Here is a 19,575-nt window from a genome sequence, read left to right on the forward strand (position 1 = left end):
GAAAAAGCATTTCTATAGTGTGGGAGTATCTCAGACCATCAAGCTAGCAGGTAGAAGGAATACTGACAGCCAAATCAAGAGGTCCAAATCCTCGCTCCATAGTAGCCGCAGGGAAAATTACTGGACCTCACAGCATCCACCCCTGTGAGATGGTAATAATAGTATGACTTGCTTTTGAGGTCTTTTGGGTAGATTAAAGCAATTAATACAGGTAAAGTACTTAGAATTGTTCCTGGCATCGGAGCCGTGTCATAAATGCTATTAAATAACTACATCTGAAAAACCAGTAAGCAATAAAAACATGATTCACGAAATGCACACATATAGTTACGCAACATTTCAAGGATTACAGTACGTCATTGAAGTTATAAATGCGTCACTTAATCTCATTTGAATGTATTTTTAAATATTTCATAGATAATACTGATATTTCACATTCCACATTTGAAAGGCTTGAAGCAGCTTTCCTGAGAAAATGTTTGCAGTCGTACACCAGAGAGGATAATCAAAAGGCTTACAAGTAATTCACCCTTCAGCAGGGCTAAGTCTGCCCATTATTCATTTAGTTCAAGTGCCTTCTATCCTGTTAGCCCATTTGCACTTCTACAAATTAGAGTCTGGTTTTCCTCATAGCAAGCACAAACTCACCTGTGATGAATGCCTGTATCAAAATGCAAGCACACTCTCACCAAGGCACTGGACATACGATGGATGGAGAATCTTCCCAGCTATAGACAGTAGCCACTGTTCCTCTTAACCCACAATGCACGTATTTTTGTGAAGGTGTGAGCTGACAGCATTGTGTTCCTATTCTTCCCCCCAAATATTTTCTTAGCTAATGCAATGAATCTTATAAAGAAAATTAGGCACCAGGTCAGAGTCACAAACTGCATTTCTTCATGCTTACTTGTGGGTTATCTCTCGCAACCAATTCTCAATCCCAGCTGAAGAACAATGGCTTCCAGAGGTGCGGTAAGATGCCGTGATTCTTAGCAATGGAGGGCTGCGCGGATTGGGGAATTAGCTAAAAAGAACCTACTTCTCCTGCCCATAATGCCATAGAGAATAACTCTCCTACTAATGATAGGTCAGGAGATGAATTTATAAATTCATGTTAGGATATTTCTTGTTATTCAAAGTTAACTTTAAAATATATCATTTATTCACACACATGTACATACACTCTTCCATTTGTATACATAACAACCACTATCAGAAGGTTATAGCTGACAACCTTAAACCACTCCCTTCAGCAAAAATCTGCAAAAAATATTCAGATTCTTTTTGAAGTTTAAAGCAAAATTCATCTTCCATCAAATGCCCCAGGTCTCTTCACCCATTCAGTAAGTTTTGAAAGAAGAGTTCCTTGCCTTGAATATACATTTGTTCGATTTTCTGGAGTGTCCTCTTCCTGCAGAGCCGTTGATGTATAATAAATCCCATTGAATACTGCCAGTGAGCCATTTTAACTTGCACATTTAGTCTGTGTTTCAAGGAATAAATAAGACCCACATAGTGATCTTTCTTATTGAGATCTTCAGCTAGTCAGCTCATTTCTGGAGCCTGATCAACATCAGATAGGGCGTAGTGCCTTCAGTCTTCAATTCACTATAGAAAAGATCAAATAATTATTGATAGAGAGCACATTAAACTTTAGTGATATAATTGGTGTATCACCACCATTTCCATCTCCACCACCGCTATATGACCAAATATGAACTAATTGCTTTAACCTAAGAGATCTGGTGGTTAATTGGTTGACTGACTAATTCCCCATGAGACATGATAGAATCATACTGTGGAAGCATCTAACTTATGTAAATTCAGCTAGTTGTAGAGGGACAAGAGTGAGGAAGAGGGGAAGTGAGAGAGAATTAGAGACTATATCTGCCATTCCACGCAGTGAAGGCATGCATTGGAGTGACCTGGAGACAGGAAACACGAATCAACCCTCCTGCCAGGAGGTTTGAGTCCTGTGGGCTTCTCAAGTCTGAACTTCTCCCCTCACTGTGTGATTCCAGTATTTACAATATATATGTATGTATATATGTGTGTATACACACACACACACACGTTTGTATGTGCATTTTGTTGTTGCTGTTTTTGTCTAAGAACATGACCCTGAATCTCCAGCAAACACCCTTTCTGGTGTTAACATCTATATGTTTCAATGCTCAAAGACACCACCTTGCTTTTTAGTATTTACTGAGAGATACAGAATTATATTTTGTGGGTAATTAAAGAGATTTGCCTGGATTAATTTTTAAATGCATATGATTTTCCCCCTGAACAGCTACTTTTCTACTCCAATCTCTCCCTTGAGTTATAATTCCACTGCATATGGGTGAACCCAGAATTACTACATCATACTACCACTTACGTTCTCAAAGCAGCCAATTGGCCATATTTCATTTTGCAAACATGAGACCTACCAAGTCATAGAAAGAAAAGAAATCTTTAAAACTAAAAGATGTTTAACAATGAATTTACTACAACTAAAGAATTGGCCATAGCAGTCATTCTTTCCAGCACATTCCCTCTGTACGGGCTAGAGTCTCTGCATTCAATACTGGAGTAGTTACAATAAAGAGACAAGCAGTTGATCTCTCCTTCACTCCACTCTGGCTACGTTCCCTACAGGGTCAAAACAGCTGATGCCTCACCACCCCAAGGGGACTGGTATCTGGTAAGGGAACAAAAAAAATCAATTGTCTTCCTTTTCCTTGGAAAGTCATGCTTGCTCTTCTGTTCTGGACTCTTCATTTCTTCCCCCACTGAAGTGACTACTTCTCTCACTGCTTCTGAAATGTGGGTATTTCACTTCCTCCTGTAATATTTCTGGGGCTTAATTTCTTTTCTTTATTGGAAGTTTCAGGGCTACTGGCCAAAAAGTGGATAACTTCGCATCAGGGGGACTGACAATTTTAGAAGAATCTATTCAGAATGGCTTCATCTCATCTCTCATTACATATATCATTAGCAAAGGGAAGCAAGGCTGCAGGGAGTTCTGCCAAGGGAGATGGACCCACCTGAATTCTTGGACTGATACTCATCACAGCGGGCCTGATTTTCTACCTCAGGCAATGAACAGAAGAGAGTTTCAGAAAACAGGCTTCTGCCCTAGAGGGATTAGACTGGGAAATTCAAAAGCTGCTAGAACAGGAAGTTTTTAATCACTTTTTAAATGATTCATGTAATTACAGACTATGTTTTCTTTTAAGTGATAATTTCATAGAGTATTATGGAAATAAGATTTGAGCCCAGAAGTCTTTTTTTTTCTTTTTTTACAACTTGTCACTTCAGATTCTGTCACCATTAGAAAGTGACTTTGATGGTTTCAACTATCGTTTTGATTGCTGTAGTGGGTCATTATCATTGCTTGATTCAGTCATTATTAGGTAGTTATTGAAGACTCTTGCCCTTAGCAATGCAGGAAATAAAGTGAAATACAAGGAACCATTCCTGCCTTCTTGACATTTACAATCTACCTGGTTTGAGATACAGTCATGGACATTTAAATAAATACAATTTATAATTAAAGTGTTCATCAATGCTACAGAAAACAGGAGTAACAGAAAAACAAGGACAATAGGGAAGATGATGTGTACTGCTTGTAGAAAGAGTTGAAGCAGATACCTGGCTTGTTTTATGGCACAAAGCAAGAAAAGATATCTAAATTTATTCATTCATTTATTCAGTAAGTATTTATATGTTAGGCTTTGAGGATTCAATGCTGAACAAATAACACAGGTCCAGTTCTCAAGAACTAGGAAACAGACAGTAAACAAGTGATTACATAAGTATTAATAGATTGGAATATTTCTCAAGTGGGATAGATGCCAACATTCATGAATGAATGTTCAACAAAGCTGTGAAGGCAGATGGCAGTGGGGGAAGAAAAAACGTACCTTGTAGAGACACCCTTGGATACTGTTGTTCTAGGAGTTTTAGACCAAAGTGCCACCTTGGTTTTTAGTTCTTTATTCTAAAGTGAAAAAAAAAAGATTACATAGGTAGCACATTGATTAGCCACATGCTTAATACTTCTGATCAACCCACCACCTACATCACTCCTTGGCAGTAAGCTTGCTGTTTCAGTCACTCTATTAAAACACAGAATGTAGCCGGTTGAGAGTCACTATTATCTCTGAAATTACAAAAACATCTTGAAGAGTGCATACTTTTCCAAGGGATTAAAATAGAGTATTCTACATTAGCCTCTGAAATTCAACAGCTGAACTATGTTTGATTTTACAGTTTCTTTTATGTAGAAAGAGTTGCAAAGAACTTCACAAAATAACTTTATTAAAGAACCTTGTTAAAGACACCCACAATATTTATTACATGTTTGTCTTTCTTGTGCAATCTCTTGATTATAAGCTCCATGAAAATAAGCACCATCTGTTCTTTACCATATAGTTCATGGCATTTTTAGCCTCAATTTTCTCACTGAAGCCTCCGTTTCTTGATCTCTATACTAGTGGTAAATAATACATGTCTTGCCTACCATGTTGAAGTCGTTGGAAGAAAAATCTCATATGATCATAATATTTTACATCTGGAAACGCTCTTATAATTCTGGGAGATAATGCAATGGCTGATAATAAGGAAGGCAATAGTTTCATTTCTCAGGTACAAATCCTAGCACAGCCACTTGATAGCTTTGTGACCTCACTTAGTTTGCCTAACCTCTCTGAGCCCAATGTCCTCATCTGTAAAGTGGAATCATCGTTTTTTTCTTCGCAGGTTCTGAAATGAGATATTCAATATGTACTGTGCCCAGTGTCTGGCACAGATTCTTAAGACAAGATTTTCCAGTCCAAGTACCATTTTTATAACTAAAAACTGAGGTCCAAAGAGCTTAAGTGCCCAACGTCTTGTTCCTGGCAGAACCAGGGTTCAAAGTCATGTCCTTCTGCTGCAGTGCTACTGTCTCCTCTACAGCATAGTCACACCAAGCACATTCATTCGACAGATCTGGAAAATGAGACTTAAAACAGCGAAGCATCATGCTCACGGTTGTCAGTTGGCTTCACTGGCAAGCCAGAGGTGTTTAAAGGATACACCAGTATAGTAGGGTCTGGGACTGAAGGGTGGCTCGGTGGGAGGTTGACAGGGGGTGCTATAGCTTTAAAAGAACAGTACTACACCAGCTCCAATACCTATTAGGAAACTAAGAAGTTAAAGTGTCATATAATTGAAGTTTAAAAGGTATTTCCTAAAAGTCCACCAGACGGTTTGGAGCAAGCCAACACGAAAATGCATGTTTTGGGGAAACATGTTAGAATTTTCATGGAAGCAAGAGGCTTAATAGTTATGCATGCCTAGCAAATGTCAAGACGTTTTCCAGGTGCTTTCCATATATCTATTCTTTGATAACTTTTATTCTTATGCATATTAAAGAAATAAAGCTGGCAAAACTCAAATTGTTTAGGTAACTTGTTTCTGATAACCCACACATTGTATATGCAGGACTCTGTTCAAATGTGCAAGCTTTATGCAATCCTGTGTGACTCCAAATCCTATGCTCTTTTCCCTGAAAGCTGTTTTCTGTAACCAGAAAAATTAGCTCAGCCTCCTTATATTACAAATAAGTAAATGGTGAGCCCCAGGAAACACAGAGATTCAATGATTTCTGAAGGGATTTCAGGTCTGATAAACATGAAACAGAAGAAAGGAAACCGTCAGGAAATTAATCAATAATTAATCTGCATCCATCCACCTCTTCATCCATCTATCCAATTAGTTTCTGCCATGTCTATGGCACCAACCCATGGGCAGAGGGAATGTGAAGACGCACAAGAAAGCATGGATCTTCCTTTCCAGTATACAGTATACACGGCATGGTGGAAGTGATAAAACAAACATGTAAACATTAAAAAATAAAAAGTTCAGGAGATTCCCGAGGCAGTAGGTAATTAATCACTATGTAAAAGGTATAACAGAAATCAGTGAGCAGAATAATTTATGATATTTTCATACACAAGGAGATTTCAGCTGGACCTTGAAGACAAAATGAAATGGCCTAGGTGGAAAAGAAGGGAGAAAAAGGTTCTTAAAGTGTGATCTTGGGATATCAGCAATATCAGCGTCACCTGAGAACTTACTAGAACTACATACCCTCAATCTCCAATAAGATCTACTGAGAAACCCAGGGTAGCCAAGGAATGTGTTTTAAGAAGCTCACTTCTTAAAGTTTTAAGTGTTTATGTATTTTAAGATGACTCTGACGTCTGTTCAAGTTTGAGAACCACTGGACTGAAGTGCTGGTTTTCAGTGTTGGTTGTATATTGCAATTATCTGGAGAGATTTAAAAACTAATGAATCTAGAGTCTCATCCCAGAGATTCTGTTTAACTTTGTTGCAGTCTGGGTTCAAGAGTTTTCAAGACTCCATAGATAATTCTAATGTGCTGCTAAGATGAAGAAACTAAGATAAAAACATGGAGGCAAACCATAAGAAACTCTTACACAGAGAACAAACGGAGGGTTGCTGGAGGAGTGGTGGGTGGGGGGATGGGTTAGATGGGGGATGGGCATTAAGGAGGGCGCTTGTTGGGATGAGCACTGGGTGTTATATGTAAGTGATGAATCACTAAATTCTACTCCTGAAATCATTATGCTACATGTTAACTAACTTGGATTTCAATAAAATTTAAAATAACTTTAAAAAAAGATGAAGAACCATTGAAGTAAGGAAAGCTGAGACAAGATGTGGATTTTGCCCCTTCATATCCCTCAGCATCTATATTGCGTAATAACTAAAAAATGGAACAAGTCTTCACACACATTGATCATTCACTGTGACGTTTCAAGAGTTAAGCACTTAACTAAAGTCTCATGTAGGAAATGTACTTCAGATTTAATAAACTGATAATAAAGAGGTAAAGTTAATATACACTCCAAACAAGTGTAAGCACATATCATTGACCAAGTATGTTGCTGAGAAAAACTCCTCTCTATACAATACTCTGCAAGTTAGGAAGCAATTCAAATCACATCATGATGACAACAAATACTAAAATAATCCAGGCTGGACAATTATGCAGAGGCTACTGGGATTTTGTCCAAAACGAATTCCTAGTTTCTCAAGTTGCTAAGTACCAAACAGTACAAAAGCATAGGAGTTATCATATTAGACTGTCTTTATTTTCATTTATCTCAACTTCCATGCTGATTTATTTCATTGACTAGATTTAGATACTTATTTTTGATTCATGGGCTTTCATAGTTTTTCCTTTAATTACAACAGCCATATCTACGAGTTTTATTACATCGTTACTTTACAAAACTACAAATCAATGACCAGAATATGTCTGCTTTTTTATGACTCTATCCAAGGATAGTTTATTGACATGATTTTACAAGAGAGCCTAATTTTTTGCATACTTTCTACCAACACATTCTTGTTAAATTAAATGTTAAGGATGATGTTGGTTATATAAAATAAGATAATCTTCAATGTTTAGAAAATGGTATAATTTCTGAAGACACATTTCCCTATCAGCAGGTCATTAGTGAGGAAGCTAAAAATGCATGAAATGCATGAAACGTGAGAGGAATGTCAGTGCTGAAGATTAAGATGATAAAGATATCATACAAAAGTAGAAAGAAAAATAATTTTGGTAGAGTTAAGCAGAAATTTTCCAGTGATATTAAAAAAAATTTTTTAACCTTAAAGCTTTTTAATATTTATTTATTTATTTTGAGAGAGAGAGAGAGAGAGAGCGCAAGCAGAAAGGAGCAGAGAGAGAGAGAGGGAGAGAGAGAATCCCATGCAGGCTCTGTCCTTTAAGCACAGAGCCCAACGAGGGGCACAATCCCATGAACCATGAGATCATGACCTGAGCCGAAATCAAGAGTCTGATGCTTAACTTACTGAGACACTCAGACACCCCAAAGATTGTTTTTTTAAAGAATAGAGTTATATGAGTGTATATATCTCCCTTGCAGAGAGGGGGGAAAAATACCCTGCTAGAACAGAAAGAATGTCACAGAAAAAAGTATTTGTTACCAAAAAAAGTATTTGTTACCGTGACTCAAAAAACTGGAAAATGGAAAACATTTTAATATAGGAAATGTGACCATGACTAAAATAAATGTAAAAGGTCTGACAAATTTAATGACTTCATTTCTAAACACATAATGTATGTACACACATATATTTCACACATTAATATAAGCACATGCACATACACACCCCCTGAGCACACACTTAATCACTCAGATAAACAGATTTTGTGGTGGTGATGGGGGGAGGGAAGCAGGTGCTTCCAAGGCAAGAAGACTCCAATGCAGCAAAGTGACATTGAATGAGTTTCTTAACTTCTCTGAATCTCAGTTTAATCACTTATGAAATGTAGTAATAACTTTCTCCCAGAGTAGTTTTGAGGATTAAATAAAATGAAGCATGTAAGCATGCCTAAAAAGAGATGAATGCTTTTGGTATGGATGAGAAAACTATTCTGTCTGTGTGGTTTAGACTGGTGATGTGCTTACACAGGTTGTTCAAGCTCAGGTGACCACTTTTTATAAATGGAATCAATTCATCCTGTTATATAATGGATTCTAAAATAGGCAGCGGTCTTAAATTTGCAGTGAAAGCCAGCCTACCCCTGCATATATCATCCCAGTTAAGAACTTCATAATAATCACTGACTAGGACCAGACCAGAAATAGGCTAACCATGGCTCAAGCACTCACTAAATTCAAGTACGTGGTCAAATATCACAGGTCCAGAGATGATTTTCCTGATTCCCATCACTCTCTAGCATATTGTCATATTCTACACTTTTCAGAACACTTATTCTCCCCAATTGTTTATTTACTTGTTTGTGTGTTATTATCTGTATTTTTTTTTAAACGCTTATTTATTTTTGAGACAGAGAGAGACAGAGCATGAATGGGGGAGGGTCAGAGAGAGGGAGACACAGAATCTGAAACAGGCTCCAGGCTCCGAGCTGTCAGCACAGAGCCCAACGCAGGGCTCGAACTCACGGACCGCGAGATCGTGACCTGAGCCGAAGTCAGCCGCTCAACCGACTGAGCCACCCAGGCGCCCCGATTATCTGTATTTTCAAATAAAGTATAAGCTAGATGAGGTCAGGGACAGTCTGTTCTGTGCATTACCCATATACTCAACATTTCAAACATTTCCTGGTATATCATAAAGACACATAACTATTTGATGGATAAATTAAATTCATGTGGTTTGGACTTTATAAAGCTGAAGTGGTTACTGTAAAATTCCTTGCTGTGAAGGAAAAGATTTATCTACAGAAGATAATAAATTTTGAGAATATATAAAGACATTCATCCAATAGTGCCATAGTTTGAAGCCTTTTTGTAAAAGAAAACATTAATATATAGTGGCTTGAATCAAGCTATCTACAGAGAATCTGAGACAGTATTGAGAGGTGCTTTCATATCACTGCAAAGAGTCTGTGGCCAACCAAGAAGTTTCCACGAGGGGAACAAATCTGTTGCTTTCTCATATCATACCAAGTGGCTAATCAGCAATTATTTGCTGAATTTTTGAGAAAATAGAAACATAGTACATGGGAAACAAATACGTTGTTCTGATAGTACCACTGATACCTTGATCCTGTGATGACAGCTGGCACTTCATTACGTCTGACCCAGAACCCAGAGCCACAATGCAGTGAAAGCCCAGAGACAGGTAATCTCTCCAATTAAAACATATTACCAAAGTGCAGTGAGTAAAGCAAGAGGGCACTGGAGCCAAAACAGGCAGATACACCATTGGAACAGATTTCCAACATGAAAGTTCAGTCTAGGATAAAAGGCATTTCAAATGCATGAAAGAAGCCCAGACTTCTCAGTAAAGTGAGACAACTAAAAAGTTAGATCCCTACCTCACACCAAACTTCATGAATTACATGTAAACTTGGATTTAAATGAGATTCCCAGTCCAAAATGGGAATCTGAGAACATGTGTTTATCATCTCCCCCTTCTTATATTTTATTAAAATAATAACAAATGATTTCTATGTATTAAAATCCCTTAGTAATAGAGAGGGGGGGAAAAACACTATCAGCAGATTGGACATATGAGGACTGAAGGACTGCTGACTGCCAGAGCAGAGGCAGCTGCAGGTGGGCCTGTGGCCACTGAGGGAGATGACTGATCCTGCAGAAACCTAGAAGTCAGAGAACACATTATCAAAAACCTTAAAAATGGACATACTCTGAGTTACCAATTCCACTTCTAAAAATTTATCTTAAGGAAGGAAGTAAATATATAAATGATTAGTGATCTTTGTATAAAGATGTTGAATTCAGTGTTGTTCACAAAAGCAATACTGAGGGGTGCCTGGGTGGCTCCGTTGGTTAAGCGTCCGACTTCTGCTCAGGTCATGATTTCGCAGCTCATGAGTTCAAGCCCCACATCGGGCTCTGTGCTGACAGTTTGGAACCTGGAGACTGCTTCAGATTCTGTGTCTCCCTCTCTCTCTGCCCCTCCCTGCTCATGCTCTGTCTCTCTCTCTCAAAAATAAATAAACATTAAAAAAATTCAAAACAAAACAAAACAACAACAAAAACCCCACAAATGTAATACTGAAAAACAATCTAAGGTCCAACAATAAGGACTGAGCTAATTAAATTATTGTAGATCAATATAGTGGCCATTTAAAGATAATACAAATGAGGGGTGCCTGGGTGGCGCAGTCGGTTAAGTGTCCGACTTCAGCCAGGTCACGATCTCGAGGTCCTGGAGTTCGAGCCCCGCGTCAGGCTCTGGGCTGATGGCTCAGAGCCTGGAGCCTGTTTCCGATTCTGTGTCTCCCTCTCTCTCTGCCCCTCCCCCGTTCATGCTCTGTCTCTCTCTGTCCCAAAAATAAATAAACGTTCAAAAAAAAAATAAAATAAAGATAATACAAATGAAATCTGTTTGGTAAGCATAGACTTCTTGATATATTGCTATATAGAAAAAAAGACTCCTTGGCATGGTCTCTTCCTACTTTTCCAATGTCATTCCATGCTATTACATACCACTCTTGGATTAGAAGCAATCACAATGGCTCCCTGTCCTTCTGCCTGACCTGCCCTACCACCCAGTTTTCCAGTAAGCTCAGATTAAAACTCATTTTCTTAGAGAAGTTGCTCCCACCCACCAATCTAAATCTTCTATCCAGGTGTTCTCTCTCAGAATATCTTGTTCTTTTCTGGCAGAATGCTTCCAAAATATTGCAAGTTACGTGTTCATTTATGTGTCTGTCTCCCTCTCTAGGCAGTAAAGTCCAGAGTGCAGGGCTCACTTATGTCTATTTTATTCAATATTGTTTTCCCTACCTTAGCATCTACATCATAGTAGCCACTCAATAGGTACTTATAGAATTAACTACAAGATTGATGATGTGAGCAAATGAGTGAAATGAATAAAAGCTTAAAAATACAATGAAATAGGGGCTCCTGGGTGGCTCAGTTGGTTACGTGTACGACTTCAGCTCGGATCATGATCTCACAGTTCATGAGTTGGAGCCCTGCATCAGGCTCTCTGCTGTCAGCACAGAGCCTGCTTCGGATCCTCTGTCCCCGTCTCTCCCCACGCTTCCCTGTCTACCTCTCTCTCTCTCGAAAATAAATAAACATTTAAAATAAATTAAATAAATTAAATAAATAAAAATACAGTGATATAGACATTATGCCATAAATAGTCTATATGTTTAATACCTATGCACACATATGTACCAGCCACATAAGAGTCCCATAGAAAAACAGATATACACAACTGTGCTGACTCATGGATGGCAGGTTTGCATAATTTTCTTATTATATTTGGCTATCCATATTTCTTAATTTATATAGAAACGAATGACTATATATTAGTTACATACAAATCATAAAAGAAAAAATATTCTCTCAGGTAACATTTGCCAAAATGTTTGCCAAAAGTACACAAAGCTGTGAGGAAATACCCTTAGATACCTTTCTTGGGAGGAAGAGGCTCAAAGGGATATGAATCCCACCATCTGAGGCCCCTTGAAACTGACCAGCCGTTACTGGGCACTGGAGGGGAAACCAGTTTTGAGCCAATTATTCCAGAAAAATCGTTGCATTTTTCAGCTGCACAGAGATGCAAGTATTTTTATCAACCAGTCACGTGTAACCTAAAGAAGGTGAAAATCTAAGAAAAGCCCGAGGCTTCGAGGCCCCAACCTCCAGGACAGAGAGAACAGTGGTCCTCTGGGAAGGTCGACATGGCAAAACACGGCAATGGTTACAAAAGTTAAGATGTAAACATATTTACGGCCTCTTCACGTTATTATGATATGTTTGGGGAAAGCAGAAAGAACACGGTGGTGTGAGAAACGGTGTGGCAGTGTGCTGGGAGTATGGCGGTGCGGCTCCTCCCTGGGCTACCCTGTGGGGGGAGAAAAGCCCCCAGAGAGGAGGAGAAATCTAGTGGAAGTCAGAGCATCTCTGTGTTCCTTGGGACAGGAGTGCATGGCAGGAAGTCGAAACACAGAAGAATGAAGTAGAAAAGCTGACCCGTCCAGGCGGCGAATGATGAGTCTCTGACAGAGAAGGAAGCGGTGGCCCTGAGCACCGGCGAGAGCCCAGGTGGACGCAGCTGTGGCATCTTGGGCACTCCAGCCACCCCTGTGTGGGCTTTGCGGCACTCGCTGGGAGGTGGGGCATAGCCGAGCCTGGGTCTGTAGCCGAAAGTCTATAAAGGGCCTCCCTAGTGAAGCGGAGATGAGCGGGCGGGAAGAAAAGCACGTTTCTGATGGTAAATTATGAAGCGTTATGCTAGGCTTCAGGTTTCAAAACACTGAAAAATAAAATTACAACAGGCTTCTTGAAGTGGGTGAGCCCTGATGCAAAGGGCGGAAGCCGCGATCGATGTGAAAGGTAAATGAGGAGGAAAGAGAGGAGCACCTGGGTGGCTCAGTCGGTTAAGCGTCCGACGTTGGCTCAGGTCAAGATCCTGTGGTTTGTGAGTTCGAGCCCCACATCAGGCTTTGCGCTGACAGCCTGGAGCCTGCTTTGGATTCTGCGTCTCCCTCTCTCTGCCCATTGCCTGCTCACACTCTGTTTCTCTCTCTCAAAAGTAAACATTAAAAAATAAAAAGAGGAGAAAAAAGGACATCTCAGGGCAGGAAAGAGACAAAGATATAAGACAGCAAAGCCAGCTACCTGGCTGGGTCTGAATTCACACAAGGTGGTCTTGACCAGGCTTCTAATTCACATCCACATGTTATTTTGTATCTCCCCAATATAGCAAGCATTCTGGAATATTTGGGTGAGCTTTCCACAGTTACTTAATAGTATTTAATGTTATAAAATAAGGTTTAATACTTTAATGTTATTAAGAGTACCTCTCCCACAAATCTATAATTTCTTATGCATAGAAGACACACATCTACCCACACTCACAAAAAGACGCTCATATATACACACAGACACAAGTACACTCACACAGAGATACTCAGGCACAATGACACACACACCCGTGCACACACAGACTCACTGTGTCACAGTGGCACACGAGCACACACGACACATCCACACACAGGCTCATGGAGACACCGAGAACCCCCCCACACACCCGCAATCATACTGAAATATACATCACATTCCCTCCTTACCTGGGCTTCAAGTATGTTAACTTTTTCTTTCAGATTTTCAATCCTTTTATCTTGTTCTTTCAAATTAGTTTTCAATCCTTCCATCTAAGAATTAGGAAACACAATTGGAAGAATCTCGTCAGACAACAGGGAAGTTACTTAAGTCAGAAATTGCACAGGTTTTTAGGGTCAACTGGCGCCCATCAAGTTAAAAAATTAAATCCCAAAGCATTAGTGGGCTCAGCAGGTTGCAGGAAATAGCAGGGCACATTGGCACCTGGGGAGGAGAGCACGTGGGCAGTCTTATTAAACACTGTCATCTTTGGAAAACCTGTTTAAACTGAATCTAGCAGGCATGCATCCTGTGGGAACCAGCTTTGGCCATCACTCTCTGTCTCCACCGCATAACGTTTTCCTACTGAGGGTACAGAGGTGGGTGGCCGTCACACAAGGCCACCGCCTGGCACGGGGAAGCTCCCCAAAGCAGAGATCTTGTCAGCCTGCGGCATCACGAGCTGAGCCTGCTTTGCTTGGGAAGAAAAACATCTGCCAAGAAACAATGCGGAACTGGGGAGGTGGGGTATGAAGACCAGAACAGAGCGGGAAGAGAAGAAACCCAGGGGTTCTAAGGCCGATTCCGCCACTGTCATTTCTGTCACTGAACTACTCTGAGCCTCAGTTTTCTCATCTGGAAAATGAGAATCTGGGATACCCTCTAAGTCCCTCCGGGCTCTCAAGTGCCATGACTCAATTCTCTGCGCTTTTGGTGAGGTCCTAGCCAACTGTTTTATTTGTGTCGGGGTGGTATGAGAGGTATTTGGGAGGATTCCTTTTGGAAACAAATATTAGGTAGTAAAAAATGATGGAAGGTCTAATTTTAAGTCTAAAGCAGAGCCCTCAAACCAGATCAATAGATATCTTGAAATAAACTGGATGCGTACACAATCCACCGTCCATCTGGCTGCTACCGCAATTACCTCTTCTCTTTCACCTGCCAGGACGTTTCCAGAGAAGAATGGCCAGGCTACGCCCCTGTCCCCACACACCTACTAAGTAAATTTGCTGTTTATGAGGTTATAAAAACAGATCATCGTGTCCTCAGAAAGGCTGAAGCTTCTAACCTCCAAAATCGTCTAAAAAAACAGTGTACATTCTCCGGCTCAGAACCCCTTTTAAAAAATCATGGAAACAACTAAAGAGCAGTTAAACACAATTTCCCAAATATCTTCATTGAGAACGCTACAGGTGTTGACATAGAGACAAAAGAAGGCATTGAACACAGGGTCATGCTGCCTGGGAATAAAAAGGAAATGTCAGCGGGGAGAAGAATCTCACTGCTTGTAAGGTCCAGACAAGCTGCCTGTATTCAGTCTTCGCACTGTAAACATCCCATCTACCAGAGAAACACACTTGATTAATCTGACCTCCTGGATGACGCTGCGCAGGTTCTGATGTTGGGAATGAATCACAAACTGCAGATGAGAGGTCTGCTCCTGCAGAAGGGCAATCTCCATTTGAAGATCGTGGCAACTGGAAACGCAAAAGGAAAAAGAAAGAGATTTGCTGAAGCATGGAGCAGCTCATTTTTACAGCTAACCTGCCAGGCTGTCCTCACACACGACCCTGTTACTGGGCATCGAGGGGAAAGACGCTGGGGGCCCCATATGCCACACAAGACACTGAAGATAAACAGCCACAAAGCGGTCTCTGATGAGCTCAGACACGAACTTGAATGAGAATATCCATTCATGTCAACAACTCCCTCCTGGCCATCTGTGACTTCCCTCCCTCCAGGAGGTAGTTGAGTCAACCTGTATTGAGCCAGATGAAGCACTCACATATCTAACCTGTCGTGCCTATGAGCACCCACAGTTCTAGAACTCAGTGGGATGCACAGATAATTATGTAAGGATAGCAGGGCTAGAATATGGGGGGCCAGGAATGCAGACTTTATATACAATGAGAAACCAATTTCTAATGATACACAGTTGGTGTGTGTTGTGGATTGACTGTGTTTGTCTTTTATTATTATCATCATCATTATTACTATTATTATTTCGGCTTCCTACTTTGGGTATTCTACCACCTATAAATAGAGCATAAAAAAAAGGAAATTAAATTCCAGCTAATATTTTGAGTCCACATCAACCATTGTGAAAAAAAGATGGATGATGTTTGAATTTAGATTATTCATACTTTTCCAAAACTCCACTTAGGTAACTGGAACTGATTATACAGCTTTTGACTTGCCAATATTTTCTTCTTGCCAATATTATTTTAGTTTTGAGGCAGCATGCATTGTGGCCAGGTCACCAAGCTTGGAAGCATTGTGACAGTCACATAGCAGACGGAATAATCCCTACTTTCATTACTTTACAGGAATATACTTAAAGAGGTTAGTGAATATGCTTTGGGAAAATAAGCTTTTACACAGTAATATATTAATTTTTGTAGCTATTAAGGTTTATAGTTAGTAGCCACCACGAATGAAATTGCAATTCTGATTTTTATAGCCTCTACAAACATTGCAAAGGTCATGGACATTCATGTGACACTACAGAACATATTCTCATTTGAAAAAAAAAAAGAGAGTTTCATTTTGTTTCACATCATGTACTAAAACATTGCTTCTCAAACTTAATATGCATTGGAGGATCTTGTTAAATCATGAGGGAATCTTGTTAAAATGCACATCTGATCCAGCAGGCTGGGGTCGGGCTTGGGATTCTGCTTTTTCAATAGGCTCCAGGTTGTTGCCAATGAGTCTGCCTGCCCATGAACCACTGAGGTTGGCTCGATATCTCCTACTGTATAATATACTCTCTCAAAGCCAAGTAACTTGCAGGCAACTTGTAATATTTAAGACAGTCTTTTAATTGTTCCCCTGTTTTGGTTTTGCATGAGAGAGCTTTAAAAATAGTTTGTTTCACTATAGAATAAATTAATTTCTATAAAACTACAGAAGTTCTTGCATAAGTACCAATATTATATAATGTTAGCTGTTACTCTTTACTTATCCTATGGAATTAAATAATATATGCTATAAAAATACCATGCAATTACACAAAATATATGTAAAATGTAGTTCATTATTGTTCACAGCATAAAAATTGGAACACTAAGGGGCATCAGGTGGGCTCAGTCAGAAGAGCATGCAACTCTTGATCTTGGGGTTGTGAGTTCGAGCCTCACATTGGGTGTAGAAATTACTTAAAAAATAAAATTGGAACGCTAAATGTTCATCAATAGAAGACTAATAAAACAAATTATGCTAGATCCATGCCATTTTTATTTCACATATACATATATGTTACAGAGATAGGCCAATAGACTTGACTTATATCAAAGATGATTCTGCAGAATTTTATAAAAAGGATGGTCTTTTCAACAAATGAAGAGACAACTTCAGTTGTTCTGAGACAACTCTACATTCATATTTAAAAAAAAAAGAAAATTAATCCCGACCTCACCTCATAAGAAAAATATTCCATGTAGATTGTAAATAAGCTGGAGACCCCAAAGACCTTTAGAATATAATATAGAAGAACACCTTCATGAATCTGCAATAGGCAAAGGTTTTTTTAAAATAGCACTCAAGACAGTATTAGCCACAAAGTTAATTTTGACTAGACGAAAATGAAAATCTAATCATCAAATGAGAGGGTAGAGGATAGCCTCAGAATATTGAACTGAAATGACTAATAAAGGCACTGTACTCGGGATCTATAAGGACCACATCTACCCATAAACAAGACAGACACCCCAGTAGAAAAATTAGAAAGGGACTTGAAGAGGCACTGCCCAAAAAAGAGGAGTTTAGGACATATGGGGCAGAGAAGGCAGACAAAGGTCTGCCCAACAGCTGGTGGTGAGACTCAAAACTGCTCCGGTGAAGAGGCAAAACAGAGAGAAGAAGAAGGAAGGAGGAGTCACTCAGGACTTCCTGGGAAATAGAGAGAAAGAACTCAGGATTCCTTACAGAGGCAGGCTGGCTTTGAATATTTATAAACTGTTCACAAACCCATAAGAAAATTAAAAAATAAAATATAAACTTGTAAAAATATTGAAGACCAGTATTCAAAATGGTCTCATTGTGTCTTTCGATGACCCAGAACTCAGACCAAAGGGGAAAAAACGATGGTTTTAGAAGATGGGGCGGGGTGGACCTTACGCTCTTCAAAATATGAAGCTCAGGAAATTTCTCCACCTGTTCCACAACGGCGTTACCATAGAAGTCACTGTAGATAAATAAAAATCTGAAAGAGGTCTCAAGGTGGAAGAAAATATTTCTAGCAGCATTCTTGAAAACACAGGGCTTTCATTTCAGGCTTATCTGTATTAATACATAGAACAGGGACTAACATAAATCGGAGAAATTCTCTCTTAGGATTGTCCAATAAATATGAAACCTAGTCACCCACTTAAGGTCTTTAAGTGTGGGAATATACTGAAATCAGCTGCCATTTGAGCTCCCTTTAATCTCCGCTCTTTATCTTTCAGTGAAAGCACTCAACCTTAATAAAGAGGTACTAACGCAAAACAGCAGGAAGAAAACATTACAAAGGCCAGGGCTAGAAAAGGATACCAAGCCCTAACAAATATCTGATTCATGCTCTGCCTCCCAGTGTCTCAATATAAATATAAAGTAAACGCTGAAATTAAAATACCTTTGAAAAGCTTACACTGGGAAGATGCAGGTGTATTTTTCCCTACTCTTCCCACTGAGTACAACCAAAAACACAAGACGACTCTGGAAGGTGGAGAAGAAGGCAGATCAGCTCAAGACCTGAGAATCCAAGGAACAACACAATGTTGAGTTCTTTGGGTTTTCTTTTTGCCTCATATATCCCAGACTCGGAGCGGAAAAAATCTGCAGCCTGGAAATGCCAATGGGAGCAGACAAAAAATGCCCCATCTACAAGAGAGGAAAAGCTTGGCCCTATCCTTTTGAGGAAGGGAATTGGGAATCCTCTCTGCATTCAGAGCACCAATCCTATCTTTAACTTGCAGAAATGTAAAAACGAATGGCTTAGCCTTTAGTAATAGGGGACCATTATAGCATAAGTACTTGGCGAGAAGCAAACCCTCAATCGCTTTGATGACCAATGTCTGCCAGTCACTTGGCCAAAGGAAATTGAATTAATGGAGAATTGTCTCCAGTGTGTCCATTCATCAGGATACTTTAAAACCTATCTTAGGGTTAACTTACACCATCAGAGGGCAACATTATTCAACCGCATTGCCCTCTACTCCAAACTTACAATGGCTTTGACTGAATTGTTTTCTGACATCATGTTATTCTTTTGTAGAGGATTTTTCTGAGGTACAGCTCCTGTGTTTCTCAAAAGGATAACTCTAAAATGGACCTTTGTGTTTGTTATATCACAAGGCAGAGGGACAGGTTGGAAAACTGCCTTCTGCTCATAGACACACAGGGGAATTAGGAAACCAGTCCAAGGGAAAGTCTCCAGAGGTCTCCAGAAATGAAAGAAGGTCAAATATCCTCTATAGCAAAACGAGAACAGACTGCTCTAAGAATTCTAGAACCCAAGCTCCCTAGAGGCTGTGTAATCGCTTCACCAGTTAGAAACTCTGCTCTCTCCCTAAAAAGCTAAGAATGGATTAAATTAAATAAGGTACCTGGGGTTATTCTATCTGTCAACAGCAAAACATAATACATGCGGTGGTTTATTAGTGATGGTAGTAGAAATATGGACTCAACCTTGTTTTTAATGAGATGCTTCTGCCAAATCTCTTAACTCTCATTAAAAGTAACTGTAAGGGTTAGCATAAGGTATTATAATTATATGTTCATATCCATATGAACATTTTGTATCCATACAAAAAAACTGTCACTTTCTCCTGAATTATAAATACCTAAAAGTCATCTTCTTTAGAGATGCTTTAAAAAAATTTTTTTTATTAAAAAAAGTTTTTTAACATTTATTCATTTTAGAGAGAGAGAGAGAGAGAGAGTGAGCATA

General features: G+C 39.4%; 1 protein-coding gene across 1 annotated transcript in view; it reads right to left on the reverse strand.

The window, feature by feature from the left end:
- Positions 1–380: 380 nt before the first annotated feature.
- Positions 381–19,575, reverse strand: part of CCDC68 (coiled-coil domain containing 68) — a 47,104-nt gene continuing 27,909 nt past the window's right edge. The window contains exons 9-12 of the mRNA XM_043558885.1: positions 15,016–15,121; positions 13,613–13,696; positions 3,909–3,985; positions 381–1,608 (exon numbers count right to left, since the gene is read on the reverse strand). Coding sequence (XP_043414820.1) covers positions 1,551–1,608; positions 3,909–3,985; positions 13,613–13,696; positions 15,016–15,121 — 325 coding nt within the window. The 3' untranslated portion in view covers positions 381–1,550. The remainder of the gene's footprint in view (positions 1,609–3,908; positions 3,986–13,612; positions 13,697–15,015; positions 15,122–19,575) is intronic.

Source organism: Prionailurus bengalensis, chromosome D3, assembly GCF_016509475.1.
Source record: "Prionailurus bengalensis isolate Pbe53 chromosome D3, Fcat_Pben_1.1_paternal_pri, whole genome shotgun sequence".
NCBI lineage: Eukaryota > Metazoa > Chordata > Mammalia > Carnivora > Felidae > Prionailurus > Prionailurus bengalensis.